We start from the raw sequence: 24422 nt of genomic DNA, 5'->3' as shown, positions 1-24422 counted from the left end.
CCTTCTTGGGACACCCATTGAATCTCTTCTGAAGTGTATACTGGTTTTTTTTTTATCATTTTCCCAGGGTATTAAGGGAAGAAGCATGGTGTCTGGCCATAAACTCATGGCCTTGGCCTCTTGGTCGGGCCTGTCATTGCTTACCTGTTTTTTAGATTTTTCCTTTTGATGTCCCCTGTAATGGATGACTGTAACTTTTTTTGGACCCCAGACTGCTTCTAGGAGTCAAAGGATGTCCTGGGGATATTTAATTTTTCCCCCTGCTGCTGTAAGTAACCCTCTTTCTCAGTAGAGGGCACCATGTACATGTAAAGTTAGGAATGTGTATTTGACTAATGTGTAGACATTTAGTCTCTTTCCTTTTCCTAATTTTAATGCACGCATTAGGGTAATAAGTTTAACCCTCTGAACTGAAGTTCCTTGGCGTAGTGGTCGGGACTCCACAACCTCTTTTAGAGTCACAACCACATAGTCAGCTCTCCGTTCCCAGTCTCATTGATGTAGTTACTGTCATCCACAAAGAACTCTAATTCAGAGCGTTGGAGAGGTTGGTCTCGCGGATCTGGCCAGCTGGAGTAAACCTGTTTTATGATCTCTTTACAATCACATATGGGCCCTTCTAGCTGGGGAAGGAGAGTAGCTGGGTTTAGGTTATTAGAGACTTTCACTCTAATTTGAGGGTTCCCACAGAGCAAACTTTGGTACTGGGTCAGACTCGAATTGCTGAGCCAGCGGTGACCTTTAGCATTTATAAGGGTGACTACAGTGTGTGGAACTCACACTCGTAGGTCTTGGCCTAGAGTTAGTTTGTCAGCCTCCACTTTGGTTAAAAGAGCCATTGAGGTGAGAGCCCTCAGGCAGGGAGACCATGCTTGTGTAACTCCATCTAGTTGTTTGGACAAGTAGGCCACTGGTCTTTCCCAGGAACCAAGGGTCTGGACTAGCATTACCTCTGTGTTTTTTTTTTTTTTTTTTTTTGCTCGATCGCGTAGAGAGTGAAAAGCTTACTCAGATCAGGGAGGCCCAAAGCTGTTGCTTTCTGGAGCATTTTCTCTAGGATCTTGAAAACAGACTGTTGCTCTTTGTTTCGGATCAAGGGATCTTTTTCTCCCCCACTTTGTGACTTTATAGCGAGGCTTAGCTAGGGTGGCATAGTTTGGGATCCATATCCTACAGAAGCCTGCCGCTCCCAAACACTCTTGCACTTGTCTCTGAGTCTTGGGTTTAGGCATATTTTGTATTATCATCTTCCAGGCTGCCCCCAATTTTCTTTTCCCCTTGTGCAGGTAGAATCCCAGATACCTCTGTGCAACACAGGTGTGGCTTTTTTGGAGACACCTTATATCTTTTTTGGCACAAGTGTCCAAGCAGCAATTTGGTGCCCTTTCTTTGTGTGTGTGTGTGTGTGTGTGTGTGTGTGTGTGTGTGTGTGTCTTACATAGCTAGCAGTTTAGTGAAGTAACCTCTTGATTTAACAAGCTGGTGGGTGCTGGGGGAATATTTTAACAATAGGTACCTAGAATACCTGCAATATATGGACTTGAACAATTAATATCAGTTAATGACAGATGTATAAATAGGCAATAAACAACGATGATTTCTGTAACCCCAGAAAGCATGTACAATGTCTACTGAACAGAAAACTCTTGAACAGAAAAGCTTTTTAATCTGTAAAATACATGAAAATACCTAGACCAACATCTGTGCAAAAGTTTGAATACAGCATAATACTTGCATCATTAAGGGATTGTGACATGCTAAAACAGTTGAAAAGTTACTCTATTCTCAAAAAGAACTTATTTTTTAAAATAACTTTATTATCAAACATACACACATACAAAAAATTTAAACCATTCAAAGAAGAACAATAGAAGGGGAAAAAAACTACAAAAATATTCAAATACAGTAGAACTCAACCAAAACAAGACTGAAAAGCACTTAAACATTTTTCTATATAACTTAAAAAAGTATCTCAAGCACCAACAAGACACCAGAGGATGTGATATGTTTCAGAAAGATCCCCAAAACCAACACTGAACAAATAATGATGTGGAAAAACCTCCAGTTAGTTAGCAGACTCCACATAAGCCAAACTCCTCCCTAATTTAAATTTCTATACAATCACATGACACGCGATGGAAACACAATCTGAGAAATATGTTTTTAGGCAATTTCATCCATGTGTATCCTTAATTACACTTTCAGTTTCTCACACTAGAGAAACTATTCGGTATTTACACACGTGTGTCCAATTTATTCAACTTAAGAGAATGGCCTCAATATGCACCCATTTAGCTACAAATGTCTCTAGTTTCTCGTTCTTTATGGCTGAGTAGTACTCCATTTTATTAAAAAAAACACATCTTCTTTATCCAGTTTTTATTCCTTTTATTTTTTTCTCTTTTCTAATTGCTGTGGCTAATGTTTCAAGAACAATATTAAACAGGAGTGGTGATAGTGGGTGTCCTTGTCTTGTTCCTGATTTTAGCGTGAACGTTTTCAGTTTTTGACCATTTAGTATGATGTTTGCTGTTGGTTTTTCATAGATAGCCTTAATCAAGTTGAGATAAAGACCTTCTATTCCAATTTTCTGTAGGGTTTTTATCATGAATTGGTGTTGGATTTTGTCAAATGCCTTTTCTGCATCTATTGAGATGATCATATGGTTTTTGTCCTTGAGTCTGTTAATACAGTGTATTACATTTATTAATTTGCGAATGTTGAACCATCCTTGCATCCCTGGGATAAATCCAACTTGGTGAGGGTGTATGACCTTCTTGATGGCTCTTTGTATTCTGTTTGCCAGTATCTTGTTGAGGATTTTTGCATCAATATTCTTTAGGAAGATTGGCCTGTAGTTTTCTTTTTGGGTTGTGTCTGGTTTTGGAATCAAAGTAATACTTGCTTCCAGGAATGAATTTGGAAGCTTTGCTTCCCTTTCAATTTCATTGATGAGTTTAAAGAGTAATGGCATTAGTTCTTCTTTAAATATCTTATAGAATTCAGCAGTGAAGCCACCAGGACCTGGGCTTTTCTTTGTTGGTAAATTTTTTATTACATTTTCAATTTCACTCATTGTAATTGGGGTGCTTAGAATTTTTATATCTTATTCATTTAACCTTGGTAATTCATATGTATCTAGGAATCTGTCCATTTCTTCTGTGTTTTCCATTTTATTAGAGTATAGGTTCTTGAAGTAAGTATTGATGATGGTTTGGATTTCTCCTGGATCTATTGTGACTTCACCTTTTTCATTCTTGACTGCATGGATTGGAGCCTTTTCTTTCCTTTTTTTGATAAGGTTGGCTAAGGGTTTATTGATATTATTTATTCTTTCAAAAATCCAACTCTTTGATTCATTAATTTTTTGTATCACTCACTTAGTCTCCATTGCATTGATTTCTGCTCTGATCTTTATAATTTCTTCTCTTATACGAGCTTTGGGTTCATTATGCTCTTCTTTTTCTAGGAGCTTGAGGTTCTGCATTCAGTTATTTGTTTGAGTTCTCTCTATTTTCCTACTATGGGAAATGAATAGTGCTATGAATTTCCTGCATAGAACTGCTTTCATTGTGTCCCATAGATTCCTGTATGTTGTACTGGTATTATCATTTACTTGTAGAAACTGTCTAATTTCTTCTTTAATTTCCTCTGTGACCCATTGGTTGTTCAGGAGAGTGTTATTCAATTTCCATGTGTTTGTGGGAGTTTTGCAGTTTCTTATGTCATTCATCTCCAATTTTATTGCACTATGGTTGGAAAATATACAGGGGGTAACTTCAATTCTTTTATATTTATTTAGACATATCCTATGAGCTAGCATGTGGTCTATTTTAGAGAATGACCTATATGCATCCAAAAAGAATGTGTATTCTGATTTTGTGGGGTGGAACACTCTGTAAACATCTATTAAGTCCATTTGTTCAATAGCTTGGTTCAGTTCTAGAATTTTGTTGTTAATTTTTTGTTTAGATGATCTATTTGTGATAGTGGGGTATTGAGATCCCCCACTACAATTGTATTAAAGCTTATTTGGTTTTTCATGTCCATTAATATGTGTTTTGTATAGTTGGAGCCATTCGTATATGGTGCATATATATTTATGATTGTCATCTCTTCTTCTTGGACTATTCCCTTCACAAGGATGTAGTGACCATCTTTGTCTCTCTTAATTAATTTTGGTTTGAAATCTAGTTTGTCTGCAAATAGAATTTCTACCCTTGCTTTTTTCTGGGTTCCTGTGACGTGGAGAACTGTTTTCCATCCTTTTACCTTCATTCTATATATTTTTTTGTGAGTTAGGTATATTTTTTGTATACAGCATATTGTTGGATTTTGCTTCTTAATCCATTCTGTCAGTCTATTTCTTTTGATTGGTGAATTGAGACCATTAACATTGATAGTTATAATTGATAGATACTGACTCATCCTTGTCATGATGTTTTACAATTGGTGGTTCTTTTACTTCCTTTTTTTTTTTTCCTTTTGCTTTAGTTTCTTACCTTGCCTGGTGGCTTCCCTCTGTTGGGCCTTATGGAGTTGTGATCTTCATTGTCTTTTTCTAGGATATTACTTAGGATTGTTTGGAGTGCTGGTTTGGTGTTTATGAAATTTCTCAGGTGTTCTTTGTCATGAAAGTATCTAATTTCCCTATCGATTTTGAAAGATAATTTTGCAGGATACAACAGTCTGGGTTGAAAGTTATTTTCTTTTAGGGCTTGAAATTTTTGACTCCAGGCTCTCCTTGACTTGAGGTTTTGTGTTGAAAAATCTGCTGTGATTCTGATAGGCTTTCCTTTATAGGTGATTTGTTTCTTTTCTCTAACTGCCTGTAGGATTTTGTTCTTCTGTTGGATTTCTGGGATCTTAATTATTATGTGTCTAGGCAAAGATTTTTTTTGGTCATGGCTAATTGGAGTTCTATATGCCTCACTTGTCTGAATGTCCAATTCTCCACCTCTGTCTGGGAAGTTTTCTACTATTACTTCTGTGAACAGTTTTTTATGTCAATTGTATTTTCTCCTGTTTTTTTGTGGACTTCTATCAGTTTTATGTTTTTCTTCCTTGCATCATCTAGCAGCTGCTGGATTGATTTCTCGTGGTCCCTTACTATTTTTAAGAAATATCTGTTTTCATGGTCCTTAACTGGAATCCTGTCTTCTATATCTGATATTCTATCTTCAGATTCCCTTAATCTGCTGTGGATACTTTCAGTGGAGTTTTTAATCTCCTGAATATCTGTTTGAATCTGTTTCATGGATTCCATTTCTTTCTTATGTTGGGCGATCATGATTTCCATTTCTTTCTTATGTTGGGTATTCATGGCTTCCAGCATGTTTCTGAGCTCATCTATTTTTTTTTTTAGCTCCTCTATTTTTTTATCTGTTTCAGTTCTAGAGCCTCTAATCATGTCTTTCACTCTGCTCACCATCTCTGTAGATATCTGGGAAATTATTTCTGCTTTGAATTTTTCTAGTTCCTCAGTCATCTGTTTTGTTACTTTCTGTGCTATCAGTTCAGGGTGTCCACGTGGTTGATTATCAGACTTTTCCACCTCATTTTCCCCAGAAATTGCCTTTTGTGGGGTGGAAGCCTGGGTTTGTGACTTGCTTAAATGTCTTTTCATTTTTGTTTTTGGTACTGTCAATTATAGGTCAATGAGTCCCAGTAAGCCAGTCACAGACCCGTGAGATTCAGACAGACTTCTGGCTGCAAGTCCCAAATTGAGCTCCCCACCCTCCTGCAGGGACAAACTCTGCAAGGCTCTACTACAGGTTCCAGCTATCTTTCCCCTGAAAATAGTCCAGGATCAAATGGGAGGTGATGATCCCTCCAACTGACCAAGTACCATGGTCTGGTGTGCCTACATTGCAGAGATTATCTTCACTTTTCCAGTGGGGTTCGGTTTTCATCAAGGAGCCTGAAAGAGGCCTTCTCTCTGCTGTTCACCTCTGGAACTCAGGACAATGGCCTTTATGTCCCCCTGTGCCTCTGTAGTGTGGAACCAGGTAGCTGCACAGCCAAGAGGCCAGAGGCGGGGGTGGTGATGGTGTTGTTACAGGCACCCTTGTGGCCAAGCCAGTGACCCATGGGCCTGGAGAGGGGTGTCCTCATGGTCTCCTGGATGCAAGCAGGCGGGGAAGCTGGACGGTGCAGGGCGCAGCTACCCATGTCTGACCGCAAGGCCAAACTCAAAAAGAACTTATTTTATAGAAAACATGAAAGCATTGCATGCCTTTCAAGTCTAAAAAACTGATTCTACAAAATAAACACAGTGCTTACTGTTTACCAAACTCTAAGTCATAACCTAGTATTCAGATTTCTATGATAGTAGATGTAGGTTTGTTTTTCTGTTCTAAAATTTTCAACAGTTCTCATAAGACACAAAATTCAGTAAGAAAAAAAAGGAATCCACATGTTAACTAGTTAGGCTTTTTTCACTGATAGCAGACACTCCTCATTCAATGAGGAGGTCTGTTAGTTGCCTTTCTCTTGTTGCTGAGACAAAATACCAAGCACTAAAAGTTAGAAGGGAAGGGGTTTATTTGGCTTACAGTTTGTAGAGGTTTCAGTCCATAATTGGCTGGCTCTGTGACTGGGATGGGAAGCAAGCATTGCAAAGAAGAAACAACATGGGGTGCACAAGGCAGCAAAGGTAACAACAGGACTTAACAGCATCTCCCTGCCCCATTTATCTTATTCAGACTACTTAGGGAAGGTAGTGCTCACACCCTTAATCCTAGTGCCCTTGAGCCCAGCATTGCGTCATGAATCAATTCCAGCTTCACACACTCTAGATCAAGCCCATGACCACATGAGGCTTTGAAGGGGACATCTAGACCCAAACCATAACATTTCTCCCCTGTCCCCCACAAAGATTCATGTACATTCCCTTGTATAAAAGGCATTTAGTCCATCTCTAAGAGTTGTCAAAGTCCTAAAAGTTACAGCATCGCTGAAAAGTCCAAGTCCGAAGTCTCCTCTGAGATTTAAGGCAAACTCTTAGCTGCAAGCCCTTGTACAAATGAAAAGAAAGTCAAACACTTCCAGCATTCAATGGCACAAGATAGACATTACCATTCCAAAAGGTACAAACAGGAGGATATGAAGGAATGGAACCAAAACAAGTCGAAAATCCAGCAGGGCAAACATTAATTCCTGTAGTTCCATATGTAGCATCCCAGGCAGTCTTTGGCAAGTTGTGAACTGCAAAGGGCTTGGGTGGTTCCACCTCTAAGGCACTTCTGGTGGTTATAGCTTCCATGGCTTCTCTCTGTGCTCTGCTCTCTCCCTCAGGCGATCCACACTCCTGGCTTCTCCAAACTTCTGGGGTCTCCACTGCCCCTTCAGCTTCACCACACTGCCCTCTCAGGAGCACTCTGCCTGGCCTCCCAGGCCTTCTTCTGAAATCTGGGTGGAAGCCTTCCTGACCCCACAACTCTTGCATTGTGCATTGGTGCCCTTTCTATAAACTTCATGGGTCTTGTGCCCTAGGAGGAGGTCATCAACATACTGTTGTAAGGTGTACCCCAAGTCTTGTGCTGAGAACTATTGGAGGCTTTGGGCCAATGTCTTCCCAAAGATAGTTGGGGAATTCTTGAAGCCCTGCAGCAGCCTCATCCAAATGAGCTGGCCATGTTGTCCAGTGCCAGTTGATCCCCATTGGAAGGCAAAGAGGGGTTGGCTGGATGTAGAAGAAGGTAGCTGAATGTAGAAGAAGGTGTCTTTCAGATCCAAGCAGGTGAACCATCCTGCTGAAGCTGGCAACAATCCCAGGAAAGTGTAAGGATTCAGAACAGTTGGATGCAGTGTCACCATAGTCTCATTTATTGCCTGAATGGGATGGTAGTCTCCAGTTTCCTTTCTAGACAAGGAGGGGTGTGTTTCAGGTGGGGAATGAGAATCCCAGAGCTTAGGAATCTTTCAACAGGATCCCCTGTTGGCCCTCTCAGGGAATGGGGTATTGTCGCTGGGTGATAGGCATGTCTCTGAGCTTGAGTTCTAATCTGCCCAGAGGTTGATCTATTGCCAGTCCCGGTGGATTGTCTTCTGCCCATACCCGGGGCCACTTCTGAACTAAGTCTGAGTCTTTTTCAGGGTCCCTCAGGGTTGGTCAGTCATGGAATTTCCATTTTTCTTTCCAGGGGACAATCAGGACCAGGATCAACCGTAGAGCTGGCCATTCAAAGTGTATTTCCCCATCCCTAAAATCAATTTTAACTCTTAACTTGGCCTACAAATCCCTCCCTAAGAAGGGAAGTGGACTGTCAGGCATTTATAAGAACTGATAGACCTGGGGCCAGGGATTTAGCTCAGCGGCACCATGCCTGCCTTGCAGGCGCAAGGTCCTGAGTTCAATTCCTGATGGCTGAGGGGCCCAGTAGGGACTGTTGCAACTGAGTGGTCCACTCCAGTATCAGGAATTCTACAGGTTCACTTCCTCTACCCTCAACTTTTACTTGGACCATGGGCCCTGATGAGGCTTGGGAGCCCAGTCCGCCTGAGTCTTCAAACAGAGAATTCTTTCCCACAGCGAAGACAGAGGAAGTGGGTTCTTGTTCTTCAGGGTTTTCAGCCATCTTTTTTTTTTAAATTTATTTAACTTTGGACACTCCCAGTTGTCTCTCTCTGAAGTAGGCACATTGATCTTTCTCCAGAGGCGGACTTGAGTTTCGATGGGGTCCCTAACCAATACAATGCCCCTACTCTAAAATAAACGGGCAGCCAAACTATAGTCAGTCCATATCATCAAAAGAAATCAAGGATGTGTGATCAGGAATGTGTTAGCTTTCCTTTACTAAGACAAAATACTTGAGATAATTAGCTCATAAAGTGAAAATGTTTATTTTGGATCACAGTTTAGAGGGACCTGTACAAGACCAGGTAGAGTCTTTACTTTGGGCCTCAGATGGGCATGCTGCATGCCACAGATGGGGAGTGCATGGCAGAGCAAACTGTTCACTGGGAAGAAAAAGAGGAAAAAGGGTGAGGAATCCTGCAGTCCCCTTCAGGGCCATGGCCCAGTGACCTAAGACCTCCACACCAGGACTCACCTCCCAAAGGTTTCTACCACCTCCCAAAGACACTGCACCAGGGACTAAGTCTTTACTACGTGGACTTTTGGAGGACCTACAATGCTGAAACTACAGCAACAGGCCTGAGTGGAGTCACCCAAATAACAGGTCATTACCCTTGCCCAGCTTTTGGAATTGAACCAGTTTTCAGATTCATAGCCTACTGATTTTAGAACAGTTTGTTTCCCCAGGAGGAAGGACCCTGCAAGGTCTCAGCAAATGTACATAGTAATGTTCCCCCATGTTCTTTCCCAAAGAGATCCACAGCCATTTTCTGCAACCTATGAAAAGGAGTACTGAACACTTGAATATTTCAATGACTATTGAACAGAGGGTTCCAATTAACACTGATGTTCTTAGAGGTGAAGCATCTTCATGTTTCCACTGTTAGAATGGAGGCCCATAGAGACCAAGTAACAAATGATACCCTTTCCCAGATCTACTCCCAATGGATCCAGAGCATCTATATACTCTTCTAGTAGTCATCTCTCCAATCCTCAGATGTGTGATTGAAATAGATACACCTGGTGGTTGGGCACAATTCCCATATTGAATCATTGACCCATGGGATGAAAGCTAGCTAAGTGGGCAAGGCTTGCTAAGAAGGGGAATCCTTCTAAGTCAGTTTGGACAGAATCCTCCAGCCTTGGCATCTAATAACCCTCCATGGCGTATCAGATTTCTCATCTCCCATCAGCCCCCTGGTGATACATCTGATCACCCTGATCTGCCTTTAAGCAAGAATCCTATCAAGATCATTAAACTAGAATCTCCTGATGTTTCCTGTTAGTAATTTTCCACTTACTGGCTCCCACCTTGCTCCTTGGCTGTAAATTCCCATTTTTCCTTGTTGAATTTGGAATTAAGCTCAGGTCTATACTGAGGTCTTTCTTTCTCTATTGCAATAGTTCCTAAGTAAAATGTTTTTCCAACTTTATTGTCCAGCTCTGGTTTTTCTTTGACACCTTGGTAAATTACTTTGTGTAGAAAAAAAGTGGAAAAGTTAGAATATACATTATTACATAATGAGAATTTTAAAAATTAAAGTGATGCTACTATTTTGAAACATTATGGTGATTAAAAGAAGCTAGTAACAAAGGCCACATATTATAAGATTCCATTTATGTGACGTGTTCAGTATAGGCAAATATAGAGACATGGAATGCAGATCAGTAGTTGTTTAGGACTCCAGGTGCTATGGGGTAGGCAAAGGAGTACTGGACGATAGCTAAAGGATATAGGGATTCATTTTTGAGGCAAAGAAAATGTTCCAAAATTGACTGTCATGATGGTTGCACAATTGAATGTACTGAAAACCACTGAATCACATGTTTTAAATGGATGGATTGTACAACAAGTCAATAAAGCTGCTACCAAACGTCTTAAAATTGAGACAAAATCTTGCTGTATAGGCCATGCTATCCTTGATCTCACAATCTTCCTGGTTAGCCTATAGAGTAGCTGGGTTTACAAGTGTGTGCCACTACACACAGCTAAAAAAAACCTTTAAAAAATTATTATTAGTACATACTTGTAGTAAAAAGAAAAAAACTTTTAAAAAAATGCCACTGTTAATCATTTTATGTAAACTAAGGAGCCTGATCCTCTGACTCACAGTCCTCACCATACTAACTGTTCCTGTGGTGACTATTTCAAGTGCTGCGATGTGTTAGTCCACACTCATTTGAGCACTTGTCCAGTGGCTTGGGTGCTATTGTTGAATTGTTGAGCACTGACAATCCCCAGGAGCTGTGTCATCCTTTGCATGCCCTTCAGGGCAGTACTAAAGCTCTGTGTGTGTGTGTGTGTGTGTGTGTGTGTGTGTGTGTGTGTGTGTATGAGAGAGAGAGAGAGAGAGAGAGAGAGAGAGAGAGAGAGAGAGAGAGAGAGAGAGAGAGAGAACTGGGGATTGAATCCAGGGCCTTTGCACTAAGCTACATACCGTGCCCCCCCTCTTTTGAGATAAGGTGTGGCTATGTACTTCAGGATGGCCTTGAACTCACTAAATATCCCAAGCTGGCTTCTGCCTCACCTCCTGATTGCTGGAATTACAGGCATGCACCTCCATGCCCAGACAATCTTGTTAAGTTGCCCTGGCTGGGCTCAAACTTGTCATCCTCCTGCTTCAGCCTCCCAGAGTGCTGGGATTGCAGGTGTACACCACCACACTTGGCTAATACTAAAGCAGTTTTTTTCTGACTCTAGGAGATCATTTCAAAGAATTGTGACCATTAGAAATGACTAGCAAGATGGCTATTAACAACAATTCATTTCTGGCTAACTATGGAGATTACAACTGGCTTGTTGAAAACTTGGTGGTTATAATACTAAAAGGTGACATTTATCAAGTGCTTACTATGTGCCAAGCACTGTTGTAAACATTCTGCCTGTGTGATTGGCTATATGTGCAGAGGTGATCAAACAGATGAATTCAAAATTTAATTAGCTCCTACTATGTGCAAGGCTGAAGCAGGACAAAGATGAACCAACTAGAGAAAAGTCACAAATTCCAAAATATCTCCTAAGGGATAGTACCTAGCCAGGATTCCTTTCCACAATTCTGAAATCCGTAAGTACCTGAAATTCTAAAATTTTTCCCTTTTTTGGAGATTTTGGGGCTTGAATCAGGGCTTTGCACTTGCTAGGTCTACCACTACATCCCCAGCTCTTTTTCATTCTTTTAGTTTTTGAGGCAGGGTTGAGTCTGCCTCAGCCTCCTGAGTAGCTGAAATTAAGGCACACATCACTGCACTCAGCAATAAAATTCTTTTTATGACGCATTTGGCAGCAAAAACTGACCTGAACTCAATGACACATCACTTATCTCTTTTCCTTACACATTTTGCTATGTAAATAGTTTGGTTATGGAGTTTTGTCCCACAGTCTAATGCAATGTATATGGAATTGCAGATCTCTGAATTTGAAATTTACTTGTGAATACATACACAGGTGCAATTGCAGCTAAACGGTTGCTTTTGTTTTAGCACCACTAAAGAGCGAAAGATGAATAATGTAATAATCTTGTGACAATCTTATTCTCATTCTTTTTATTCATTACTTAAAATCAAATAACATTAATGACACACTGAAAAGTTTATACCATATCTTATTTCCACTGGTTGTCATTCTGAAAAATAAAAATGCCAAGAAATGATGATAGAAAAACATGTTTATTCTTTGATGGGATTTTAAATTGCAATCAAGTGTGTAAAACTCACATTTAATAGGATTAACTCAAAATAATAACCATCAATTCATAGTTACTGAATGTCACATAGGCAAGACAATGTATTAGGCACTATTTTTTTTTTTTTTTTTTTTTGGTCCCGGGGATTGAACTCAGGTCCTTGCGCCTGCAAGGCAGGCAGCGGAACCACTGAGCTAAATCCCTGGCCCTAGGCACTATTTTTAAAAAGACAAAAAATTACTCAGGGAGATAACAAGGTATGCTAATTTTTCATAACTTCAAAATTTTCTTTTTCACTTATTTTCTACCATGATTATGTGCAGTAAGTGAATTAGATTGTGTAAAGATTGATATAGATTGTCACAGCTCATCATTCATGTGTCTACTTGCATCAGTTATTAACATTATAGGAATAACAGGCCATGCAGCAGTTTACTCAGATTTAGGAGAATTTGTTGTTTATTATTTCACAACCAGGTGAAAATTGGTTGCTTAGGAAAGCTTGGTGAAAACACTGAGATTTAGAAAGATTCTAAAGCAGAGATGGCTACTTATCAATCATGAAATCTCCAAGACTTAGCTTAAAGCTGAGAATGTACTATTTTAAAATACAAAGGATCTAACTCTAAATACTTGGTAGTTGTTTATTTTCTCTCCTAAAGATTATGTCTTCTTTGCATTTTCAAGCTAAATCTTTCCAGGTGGTTCCTGGGAATCAAGTGAGTAAGCTTATGAAATGGACCTTTAGTCTTGTGAGTTCTTACTATGTAAGACCCAAGGAATTATTCAAACCCAGTGCACTCTGAAGTTAATGGAAACTTGGCTTTTAATTGAACCAAGAGCAGTATAAAACCTGACAAAAATACTCTTAAAGTGATTTTATTAATCCATAGACTCAATTTCTTAATGATGTAAAGTTTGATAAAAAGACTTTATTTTGATAAAGTTATCTTAACAATAATATAAAAGATCATTTTGGTTCACACACACACACACACACACACACACACACACACACGTCATGGAGGGCTTCATGCTTTTGGAAACCTAGAGTAAACTCTTAAGTTTTCAGACTCAAGAAATCTTGTTTGCTACTGTTATGCATATAAAGGCCATATCTAAAAGCATTCTGATTACTTAAAAATTGTGGTTGAGGTGGACCATTTAATAAACTGTCTCATCACTATATGTACTGGAAATGTTAATGCAGCTCAAGATGAGAAATTTCTATCAGGGGCAAGTTTCCTGTACAGTTGGACAGTTTTTCATTTCTTTTTAAAGATTACACAAACTTAAAATATTTGGTAATTTGTTATATTATTTGTTTTACATTTTTAATTTAAGCATGGTTAAGTTTAAATTAAATATGTATATATATTTTTGGTGTGTGGTGCTGGGGATCATATGCAGGGCCCTGAGTAAACACTACCATTGACCTACATCTCCAACTTCTAAATTAAATAAATTTTAAGCCCAGTGATTTTAATATAAAATCCAGTACATCTGATTTCTAAGAAATTTAGTCAAAATGATTTTCCTGGAGTAAATATTTTTACTAATATTTACTATTTACCATATTCTCTATGATGTCTAAAAAAATAAATCAGCTATTATATATATGGATAAAGATATCTGGCTAAGGGTATACAGATGTTTGGCAATCTTGTCTAAAAACTCAAATCTTTGTAGTCATCATTCACCATATGACTGTTTTCCCACAAACAGCTCCTCTAAAACATAAAAATGATTTAGCCCAATTTTACTATCTTGTTGATTCAGTTAGATCATATTTCCCCATTCTTTTACATCTCTCAAGTGTATCCATATGTACACACGTGTGCATACACACAACAGAGCATGGCAATCCAAGTTTTAAAAGACTAGAGTTCTAGGCTTGCTTATATTTATTCACATACCAACTTTTTGGGGCTTTGTCTTCCTATTTGTTTCTCTAGTTCCTTAATTCTATGCTAAATCTGGGAATACAGCATATCCCTTAGTCCAAATATTAGTCTCATCCAATGTAAGTATTATAAAAGTTGTCCACTGAAAGTTAAATCACATTTTATATTTTAGCTGCTTAACTTTACTAGCAGGCACAGGTGGACTGTACTTTAAGCTACTGTTAGATATACAATATTTGAGCTTATGCCATTCTGAACTGATGGAAGATTGTAATATAAGATTTTAAATTGTAGCAGCAAAAATAGACTTCACATTTTGGGGGACAGGTATTTGTATTTTTCCATCTGACCAACTATAGTTTGAATTCACTTATGTAATGTTAACCTAAGGGTATTAAAAAAGTTGACACTAAATATTCAGAAATTTTATAGTCCATTGTCATTTATATTCTTCTTTTCATAAGCACTACTAGAAATACATGAAACTAGAAAATGAAAAAGTGTTTGATAATACAATTAAACATCTATTTGAAAAGTGCACAAAAAACCACATTCAAGCATGATTTTTGATTGAATTAATTCTCCACGAATTTCCCCCTCTATCATTTCTGCTTTGGAGAAGGAGTGGTTCAGGATAAAAGGGCAAAGGGTAAACACCAACCAAGAATTCTTCCTAGGTCCATGAAAACATGTATCTTCAGCTCCTTCTGCACACAAATGAAAAGAAAGAACATGAGAAAACCAAGTTCTCACCCACTATAAATATAATGGGAGGTCCACGAGAAGCTGACGCCAATCTCACATCGTATAATGCTTTCTCTGTTTACAAAGCTTTTTTCCCCACATGATTCACTTGATTCTCAAAGTAACTTCATAAAGCTCAATAAATGGGTTACTTGTCCCATTTTACAGATGAGAAAAATGATGCTTAAAGAGATCAACTGACATCCTTCCTCATAGTCAAATTTTGGAACAGCCAAGGCAAGTTTAGAACTAGGTTTTTGGATTTCTTGTTTAGTATTCTTTGTACTGTACCATTTTGGTTTTCAAACAAATTAAACAACTATAGTTTAACAGCACAAAGCAAAGAGCAAAAAAAGTCGTGATTCCAAAAAGGTACCTTCATTTGGTGCCCCTTTGTACTTAGTAACAATTTACAGATCAGAGCAGACACTTATGTTATAAAATACTTGACATTGTGATCTAAAGGTTCCTTCCAAGGGAGGAGTTTTAAAAAATTAGGAAACTTGCAAGTCATTTTATTTCCTTAACTGATTATTCTATCTTCCCTTGTACTCATAAGATTGTAAAATCCTGTTTGAATGCTAAATCTATCAAGGATCTAGTAACTCATTTTCATTGTCCAGAAAAAACTTTTGTACACTCTTATGTTGGAAATGGGAAAATTAAAAAATTTACTTGGACAAAAATGCTGTTACTAAAAACATTCTATTGCTATATTGATAATTTTGATGATAGTTCAAAGTAAACTGTATTTTAAAAAAAAGTCAGTATATAAATAAATTTTGGTTTTTTTGCCTAAATTTGGACAGTATACTATAACATCAAAACATTTGCTTCTGAGTGGTCCTTTTTGTTGTTTTCAAATATTTGCCTAAAATATTTTGTTTGAATCCTTAGATATCTTATAAAACATAAAATTTTCAGGAGCAATAAATTAGGTAACAAAAATGAGTATAAAACTTATTTTCTTATGTTCAAGCAAGAGTAAGGGAAGATAAGTATTTCTGAGAATGGTAAAAAACTTGGTGCTTTAAACAAGAAATTGCTATTTTATTCCTAGTCAATATTTCTGAGATTGTTTACTTTGCACATAAACAGTTTACTTTTAAATACACATCATTATTCAATAGTAACTGAAGAGAATATAACTCCTGATAAAAAATTTTTAACCAGACTATATGTTTACAAAAATCTAAGAAAAGTGGATATTAACATATCTGAACACTGAGGTCAGATATATGCTAACAAAATGAAAATGTAAGAAATTATGTAGATATTCCAGTTTTGATAAAGTTGTCAGCTTTGCCCGATAATTTAGCAAAATACCCAATTCGGTAGTGTAACACTTAAGCACAATGCTCTGAATCAAAAAGCTTACAAAATAGTGTTAGTGCGGGTTTATAACTTTTTAAAATGCTTTCATTGCACACTCTGCTGTTAATGTTGGTAGTTATCCTGAAATGACACAAATCTGTTCTGGTTACTTCTTTGGCTTTTTTGAAGTCAACAGAAGCACTCTTTCCTGGGCTTCACTGCTTCCTCAGAAGAATGCACAGTATTTGGAACAAAACCACTTTTAACCCCTTCCCAACCATCCTGAATACAAATTTCTCCCTTTTTAATAAGTTCATAAATGTCTCGGGTCAAGATTGTGAAGGATTCCTCAATGTTTGTTGCATCTTTGGCAGAGGTTTCTATATACTTTATTCCACAGTCTGCAGACAGTTTTTCAGCTTCTTCCCTTGTGACTTGACGTTGTGAAGCTAAATCGCATTTGTGTCCCACCAGCAGAAATACAATCTGAAATGGCTGTACATGCATTTTTGCTTCTTCTAGCCAATCTTTCACATGTTCAAAAGATCGTCGGTTAGTAATGTCAAATACTAAAAATCCACCAACTGAGTTGCGATAATAGGATCGAGTTATTGATCTGAAAAATAAAGAGAAACAGGCTGTATAAGGACATGTTATTTTTCCCTCCTTCAAACAATGTAACACCATAATAAAATTTGAAAATACCTAGTTAAATGTGATTTAACTAGAATTTAAAATTAAATATGAAGTGTTGTAAATGAACACTATTTTATGAGACTAATATGTAAACCTGTTTACCAGAAAGTTAAAGTAGTAATGGTTAGGCAGGGTGTAGTAGCGCATTGTCTGTAAACCCAGCACTCAGGAGGCTGAGGCAGGAGGATCACCATGAGCTCTAGGCCAGCCTGGGCTTCATAGTGAGTTCAAGGTCAGACTGAACTACATAGTGAGACCTTGTCTAAAATAAATAAATGAATTAGTAATGTTTAGATAGGTACATAAGCACTTATATGGTATGTCATCTTGCATTGTCTTATGATTACTTGTTTTTAAATATCCATTGAATAATTTTATACCTTCATGGTTAAAAGTAGGCATACAGAAGGATTGGAGAAGGGCCAGGGATTTAGCTCAGTGGCACTGAGCCTGCCTTGTAAGGACAAGGTCTTGAGTTCGATCCCCAGTACCAAAAAAAAAAAAAAAAAAAAGGATTGGAGAAGGGCAGGGATTGCACAGCAGACCAGATCTTAAGAATCTCTTCTTGTCATGTAATTCAAACCCCTCCTCTAACGGTTTAGGAAAATCAGGACAGTATCATGGACTGAATGTGTGTTCCTTACAACTGTTGTGTTGAAATCCCAATCCCTAATATGATGGTGTTAGAAGCTAAGGCCTTTGCGATGTAATCCAGGTTGTGAGGTGAAGTCTTCATGAATGAGATCAGTGACCTTAGAAAAGAGACACTAGAGGGCTCTCTGTTGTTCTTTGTACAGTGTATGGTTACAAGATGGATGTCTGCAACCCAGAAGAGGCCCTCACCAGAACTTGACAATGCTGGCACCCTGATCTCACCTGACTTCCAGCCTACAAAACAATGAAAAATGAATTTCCATTGTTTAAGTCCTTTGTTCTAAGGAAATTTGTACCAACTAAGACAGACTTGTTCCAGTGTTAGTTACAGGTCTATTCTTATGTTAAACCAGTTCAAGAACCAGAATATTGTTTGGACCTGGATATGAACGTGAGATGTGCTAAGGAATGATTCTCTGCTCCCCCAGATCTAGCCTCCACTCTGCTCCAGATCTCAGGAAGCTTGTCTGTACAAGAAAGCTTCCCTGAATTCCCTTGCCCTCTGCCTTGCAGTGGGGTACAGCCCAGAGGGGTTAATGGCTGGACACTGGGGGAAAGAGAAATCAGGGTATCTGTCTTATTTACTTTTCTCATTGTTGAGACAAAATACCCAATGCCAAAATTTAAAGGAGGAAAGGTTTATTTGGCTCACAGTTTGTAGAAGTTTCAATTCATAGTCAGCTGGCTCCAAGGCAGGGTGGCATAGAAGAGGGGCATCATGGAGGAGAAACAGTTCATGGCAGGCAGAAGGCAGAAAAGCAGCAAGAAGCAAGCTACAAGTGACCAGCAGCGAACCTCTTTCTGTCCCTTATATCCTATCCAGGCCACCCACCATACTCACACCTAGAGTGGGGTAGCCTTAATCCTAGCATCGCACCATGAATGAATTCCAGCATCACATCCTTAATCCAAGCAGCACACACCCTAGACCCAGGCACCTCCGAAAAGCCCCACCTATGACTACATGAGGCTTTGGGGATATCTAGACACAGCCATCACAATACCTCTCCCCCTTTTTGTCTCTGTTGGGCTGTGGTTGTATTCTTCTGCGTCTAGTCAAGATTACTGTTGGGGGAGTGCGTCTCCCATAGCTAGGCTGTCACCTGGCTTTTTTTTTTTTTAGACAGCAACTGGGTATGTAGCCCAGGCTACATTTGAACTCAAGATCCTCCTGCCTCAGCCTTGTCACCAGATTTTGATGATACATTCTCCTTCCTTGCCTCTTCTAGGCAAGTGGTTAGTGGCTTCCCACTGTTGCTGTTCCTGGATGTGTCAGCAATCTTTTTGGTGCCCTTGACATCTTTGGAAACAGTCACTTCATTAAGCTCTTTTTAGTTATTCTACAATTGTGCCATCTGTTTCCTGGCTGAATCATGAGGCAAGATGGCAGGGTTTGCCTCCCTCCCTCCCTCCTTTCCTGTCTTTCCCCTTCCTTGATACTGGGGATTTAATCCAGGACCTTGTGCATACCAGGCAAGTGCTCTACCACCAAGCTATATGCCAGCCCTTATTTATGTTTCTTGCACTTACTTGTGTTGCTTGCTCTACCTAGAATATCTTCAACCCCTTTTCTATCTAGCAAACTCCTACTGCTCCTTTAATAGTCATTTCAAGATCATATCATTTCAGCTTGTAATCTGAGCACTTGTGAGGCTGAAGCAGGAGGATCATGAGTTTGAGGCCAGCTTGGACTACATAGTGACACCTTGTCAAAAAAAAAATCATATTATCTGAGAAGCCTTTCCTGCCACTGACCTTTCTTAGGCATGCCTTCTAAGTCTGTTGAACTGTTAGCATACTGCCCTTATGATTATACCGACTTTTATAATGTCTTGATCAGATTTGCTGGTATGTCTGCTACTCAATTTCACTCCCCTTGAGGGCCAAACATTTTTTAACCTATGTACTAATAATCATATTGCTTGGTAAATGAGAGATATAATTAAATGTTTATTATATTGGATTAGTCAGAGGGGGAAGTGCTAACTGTCATGTGAGCCAGGGAACTTGTGTCAGTTTCCAAGTTGTCCCGCTCCTCACTCAAACTGATCTGATCACCTGGCTGATGCACCCCAGCCTTTTGAAGGGCCAGTGGGGTGTCTGCAGTTCTTCATGCTCCAACTTCCTAAATCTCCATTGTCCTCACTGCTGAAACCACGGCTCAGTTCAGTGACCCAATACCACAAACACCTTTGTTGTTGGAGTGTGAAGCAAATATTTTACTATTCCTTTCTATTCTTCCTTCCTCCCAGTTTCTCTTCAGAATTCCTAAAAGGTTCCCAAGTGACTGTTTCTAACAAGGTTTTCTTGAGGGCTACAGTATGGCACAGAAATTAATAAAAAAAAAAGTCTATCACTATCTTTGGCAGGCTAAGAATAATGCAGTTCATTGCCTTATAAAAATTGTGAGGCATAATTAATTTGTTATCCTTTACCACTTATCTTCACATACATGCATTTAGAAAGATGGGCCCTGTCATAAGAGAAACCTAACTAAGGCTATGTTAGTTGACTGAAAGCTTCAATTTATTCTGCATCAAGTCTTCAGCATTCCCCCCCCATGACATTTAATTTTTAAAAACACAATTCTGTAGTTGAAAACTCAATACTGAAATGTTTTTATTTATGCAGAGGCACACCTCACACTATAGGAAATAACATGTTTTCTAGTGCTTTTTTTTGTTTTGTTTTTGCTACTAGAGATTGAACCCAGGGCTTTCACACATTCCCAGCCCTTCTTAATTCTTATTTTGAGCCAGGGTCTCATTATGCTCCCCAGGCTGTTCTTGAACTTTTTATCCTCCTGCCTCAGCTGCCCAAATATCTGAAATTACAAGTGTGCATCATGTACCCAGCCTGTATTTAATTTTTAAAATCCATCTGGAATCTAGTTGGCAAAGTTTTGTAGAATAAAACCATAGCAAAGTATATGTAATATACTTTATAAAATGATCCTTATCAATAATTAGTTGGAATAAAAGGTCTTGATAAGACATCTATCATTTTCAATGCAATAATTTGATCTCTAGTTTCTTTTTTCTTTGGTACCCTGGATTGAACTCAGGACCTTGCGCTTGAGAGGTAGGCAGTGGAACCACCGAGCTAAATCCCTTGCCCACTTGATCTCTAGTTTCTGTATTGGGTCAGGACATTATGTTTAGAATTCTGATCTTTTTTTTTCCTTTTGGTTTTTTGAGACAGGGTCTCATTTTGTAGTTCAGACTGGGCCTGAACTTAGTATGTAGTCCAGCCTGGCCTTGAACTGTGGTGATCCTCCTGCCTCTGTCTCCCGAGTGCTGGGATCACAGGCGTGTGCCACCACACCCAGCTAGAATCTAATCTTTTAAGCTTGAAAGTCAGATCTAGTTGTACCCTAAAACAACTGGGCATTTCTGCTATCAATCATGTGAGAGAAGAGACAGGTCTTCAAATAAAAAACTTGACTTGGAATGCAGGTCTTGCCAAAGTAGTGAGGAAATAACCTGTTTCTCTCTGGACCTTTTCCCCTTAGGTCTCTAGAAGTTCTTGAAGGTATTATGAGGAGGTAGGGAGAAGATTCTAAAGGAACTAGGTGGAGAGTTTTCCTTGTAAAGAACTTAAGAGTTGATGATGAATAACGATTCTTTCTAAGTGATAATATCTTGGGTTTTTTTTTTTAAATTTTGGTACCGGGGATTGAACTCATGACCTTGTGCTTGTGAGGCAGGCACAGTGCCACTGAGCTAAATCCCTGGCCCTATTATCTTGTTACATGTTACCTTATATCTATTTCCTTCTGGGCCTTGAAAATCTCAGTGAATGAAAAGAAAAAAATTGGGAGGAGGAGCTAGAGGAAAGGGAAGAAAAGAAAGGGAAAGAAAAGAAATAAATGGATTTCAATCAGGTCTTGTGTTTGTTATGGGGGAATTAACTCTGCAGAGCTTGTGGGTCAGGTCCACCTATCTGCACATTATTCTACATCTTAGGTTCTGTGAGATATCATTATAATTGCTCTGTGGAAATAGCCCTCCAGTTCCCAAGTCCCTCTCTCTCTGTCATATTCATTTGGGAAAACACTATCTCTGTATCAGTCCAGAATGCAGCTGAACGTTTCTGGGGAAAGTCACTCAACCCAGGCAAGCTGTGTCACTATGAATTAAATATAACCAACCCCAAGAGGGCACCCAACACTGTTGAGATACTGCTAATATTAGGAGAAACTCTTCCTCTTTCCTCACATTTAGGAAGAAGTGAAATTTCCATTCAACCTTTCTCTCTGCACAAGAGAACTGGAGGAACATTTTACCATTTTATTCCCCTACAGAGGGAAAAATGGCGTTTGGTAGAGTCTCTTTCTCAGATCAGTGGGCAGGATAACTGTATTCAAGGTCAGTATTCTTACATAATAGTCTTTCTCTCTCCTTTCTGGATGCAGGCACTGGCTTGCTAACTATGAGAACCAGGCAGGTGCCATGTCTATTTTGCTCCTTGCTGAATACCCAGTGGTTTTCAAGTCCCTGATGCATGGTGAGTACTTATTACATCTTAGTGACTTAATGAATGATTGATTTTTTCGGAATCATGTATAGAACTGTTGGGGAAATAGGAAAAATGAAAGAGGAAGAGAGAGAAAGAGGAAGGGAGGGAGGGAAGGAGAGAGAGAGAGAAAGGAAATTTGAAGGAAAGAGATAATAGTAGTTCAAAAAAAGAGTGTGGTCTTATGTTCTCACACTCAGGTTGCTGAGTTGCTTTGAGCATTATTAGTATTGGTGGAATGGTGAATACATTTTCAGAAATATATACATTCTAAAGATATATCAAAGGTGGGCGTGGTGGCACATGCCTATAATTCCAGCACTCAGGAAGCTGAGGCAAGAGGATCATTGTGAGTTCAAGGCAAGCCTAAACTACAAAGTGAGACCTGTCTCAAAAAAAGCACACACATGTGTGTATACACACACACACACACACACACGATACATCAAATGAAAATATAGTGGCCAATATCTCTGTGAAGTTTCTAGAAGAAGGGGACCCTTAAATCAGGAGCATGTTGATGAAACCAAAGAAGGTAAGTTATAGTATCTTGTGCCCCCTACCAAGAAGAAAATCCATAATATTTGATGGGCGTTTTTGAATTCTTGAGGAAACTTGTATAGTATAGTATATAATGTGCTTCTCTGACTCAGACTCGGGACCTTGCACTTGTGAGGCAGGCGGCAGAACCACTGAGCTAAATCCCTGGCTCCCAAAAGGCTACTAGTTTTAACAGGGCTGAAAGTGCTGGGCATGATGGCACACACCTATAATCCCAGCACTTTCGAGGCTGAGGCAGGGTGATCCCCAAGGGTTCAAGGTCAGTCTTGGCTACAGAGCAAGACCCTGTTTCAAAATAAATGAACAAACAAAAAAGAAAAAGAAAAGAAAAAATGGCTGAAAACAAGAGAAGTCCTTTGATTGGTCTAAGCTACAATGCAAACAACTTGGCCATTTGGCTCATGGGCCATTGGACCTAATGATACCTGTTTAAAGTGCCTATAGCAGCCTAAGATGCTCTATTATGTGCAGGGATGTCTCCACTAGACAATTACAGGAGTGGCACTTTGGAATTAAGGCATCCTCTTTGTCAAAGGCTATTACACTTTTGAGAAACAGTCCCTGGCTTATTACTTGGCTTTGATAGACTAAATGCCTGGCCATAAAGCATCAAATGACTGTGCAATCTGAATGCTCACCGTGAGTTGAATGTTCTCTGATTCACCAGTCTGCAGCTTGGTCACCAAGCAAAAGTCACACAGATAAGCAAGAGTATGGGGTTGGATCTGCATGAACCTGGTAGTAGCATGGCTCACACACCCAGCACACCTACTCCTGTGGTACGTTTTGAATCCATTACCTTATTTGGGTTTTGCTATAATTAAATAGAAAAAAATCCAAACCTGCCTTACCAATAGTTCTAAATATGTTAGCATTCACAGCCCCACTCTGTGGTGAATTTGAAGATTAGTGGCAAAAGGACCCCCCCCGCCATCTGTGGAGCTTCTAGTGGCATTACTAATTGTCTGCTTTTTTTTTTTTTTTTCCCTCAGAGGAAGAGACGAAAAAGAAGTAGCTGAAGATCCACAGCAGTTCATGAGCAGTGCAGTAAGTGGTGTTTTCTCCCATAAACAGAAGCTATAGTATGGGAAGCAAAGGGTGAAAGTGGGTTGGCAGTGCCTCTCACAATTGCACTTAATGAGTCACTAAAATTTTTTGTTGCTTCTAATTCCTGTGACTCTGAACTTTGCTGACATAAACGTTTTAGCATTCAAGGGAGAAATGCTTTCACTAGGGAACCCTGTGATGCTTCTACTGAATTAGCAGCTGAGGCTGCCAACTGGCCTTTGGGGGTTTTGTATAGGAGTGGGTGAAGAGGCAGGGAAAGGCAGAAGTATTGTGGGGACCACACAAGCTTCTTGTGGCTCTGCCTGTGCAGAGTACATGGGTTCTTTTGCTTCATTCCAAGCCCACTTCCTATAAGTCTCTATGCCTCAAACATGCTTCTACTAACTTTCATTTTTAATTAAGGTCTTCAGGTTGGTTTTGTTGCTAGCATTTTATAACTTTCAAGGTTCATCCTTAAAAAAAAATTGTGACAAGAGATAATGTACCATATATTTCAAAAAGCCAAAAGAAAGGATTTTAAATGTTTTCACCATAAAGAAATGATAAATGTTTGAGAAGACAGATATGCTTAATTTGGTTTAAACATTATAGTGTATCAAAGTATCACAGGGTACCTCATAAATATGTATAACTTTCATGTTTTTATATATCAGTTTATAAAGGTAAATTTAATTTTAAAATGGTAGTGAAAATACATAGCATGAA

At 39.0% G+C, this 24422-nt stretch overlaps 1 protein-coding gene across 1 annotated transcript in view; it reads right to left on the bottom strand.

Moving 5' to 3' along the window:
* Nucleotides 1-12225: 12225 nt before the first annotated feature.
* Nucleotides 12226-24422, bottom strand: part of Rab39a (RAB39A, member RAS oncogene family) — a 31257-nt gene continuing 19060 nt past the window's right edge. Inside the window, exon 2 of the mRNA XM_004856509.3 lies at nucleotides 12226-16839. Within this exon, the coding sequence (XP_004856566.1) occupies nucleotides 16413-16839 (427 nt within the window). The 3' untranslated portion in view covers nucleotides 12226-16412. The remainder of the gene's footprint in view (nucleotides 16840-24422) is intronic.

Source organism: Heterocephalus glaber, unplaced genomic scaffold (assembly GCF_053883595.1).
Source record: "Heterocephalus glaber isolate CG9 unplaced genomic scaffold, H.glaber_assembly_v1.0 deba00001429, whole genome shotgun sequence".
Lineage (NCBI taxonomy): Eukaryota > Metazoa > Chordata > Mammalia > Rodentia > Bathyergidae > Heterocephalus > Heterocephalus glaber.
The sequence above is the reverse complement of the archived record's forward strand: the minus strand, read 5'-3'. Positions and strand labels throughout refer to the sequence as shown.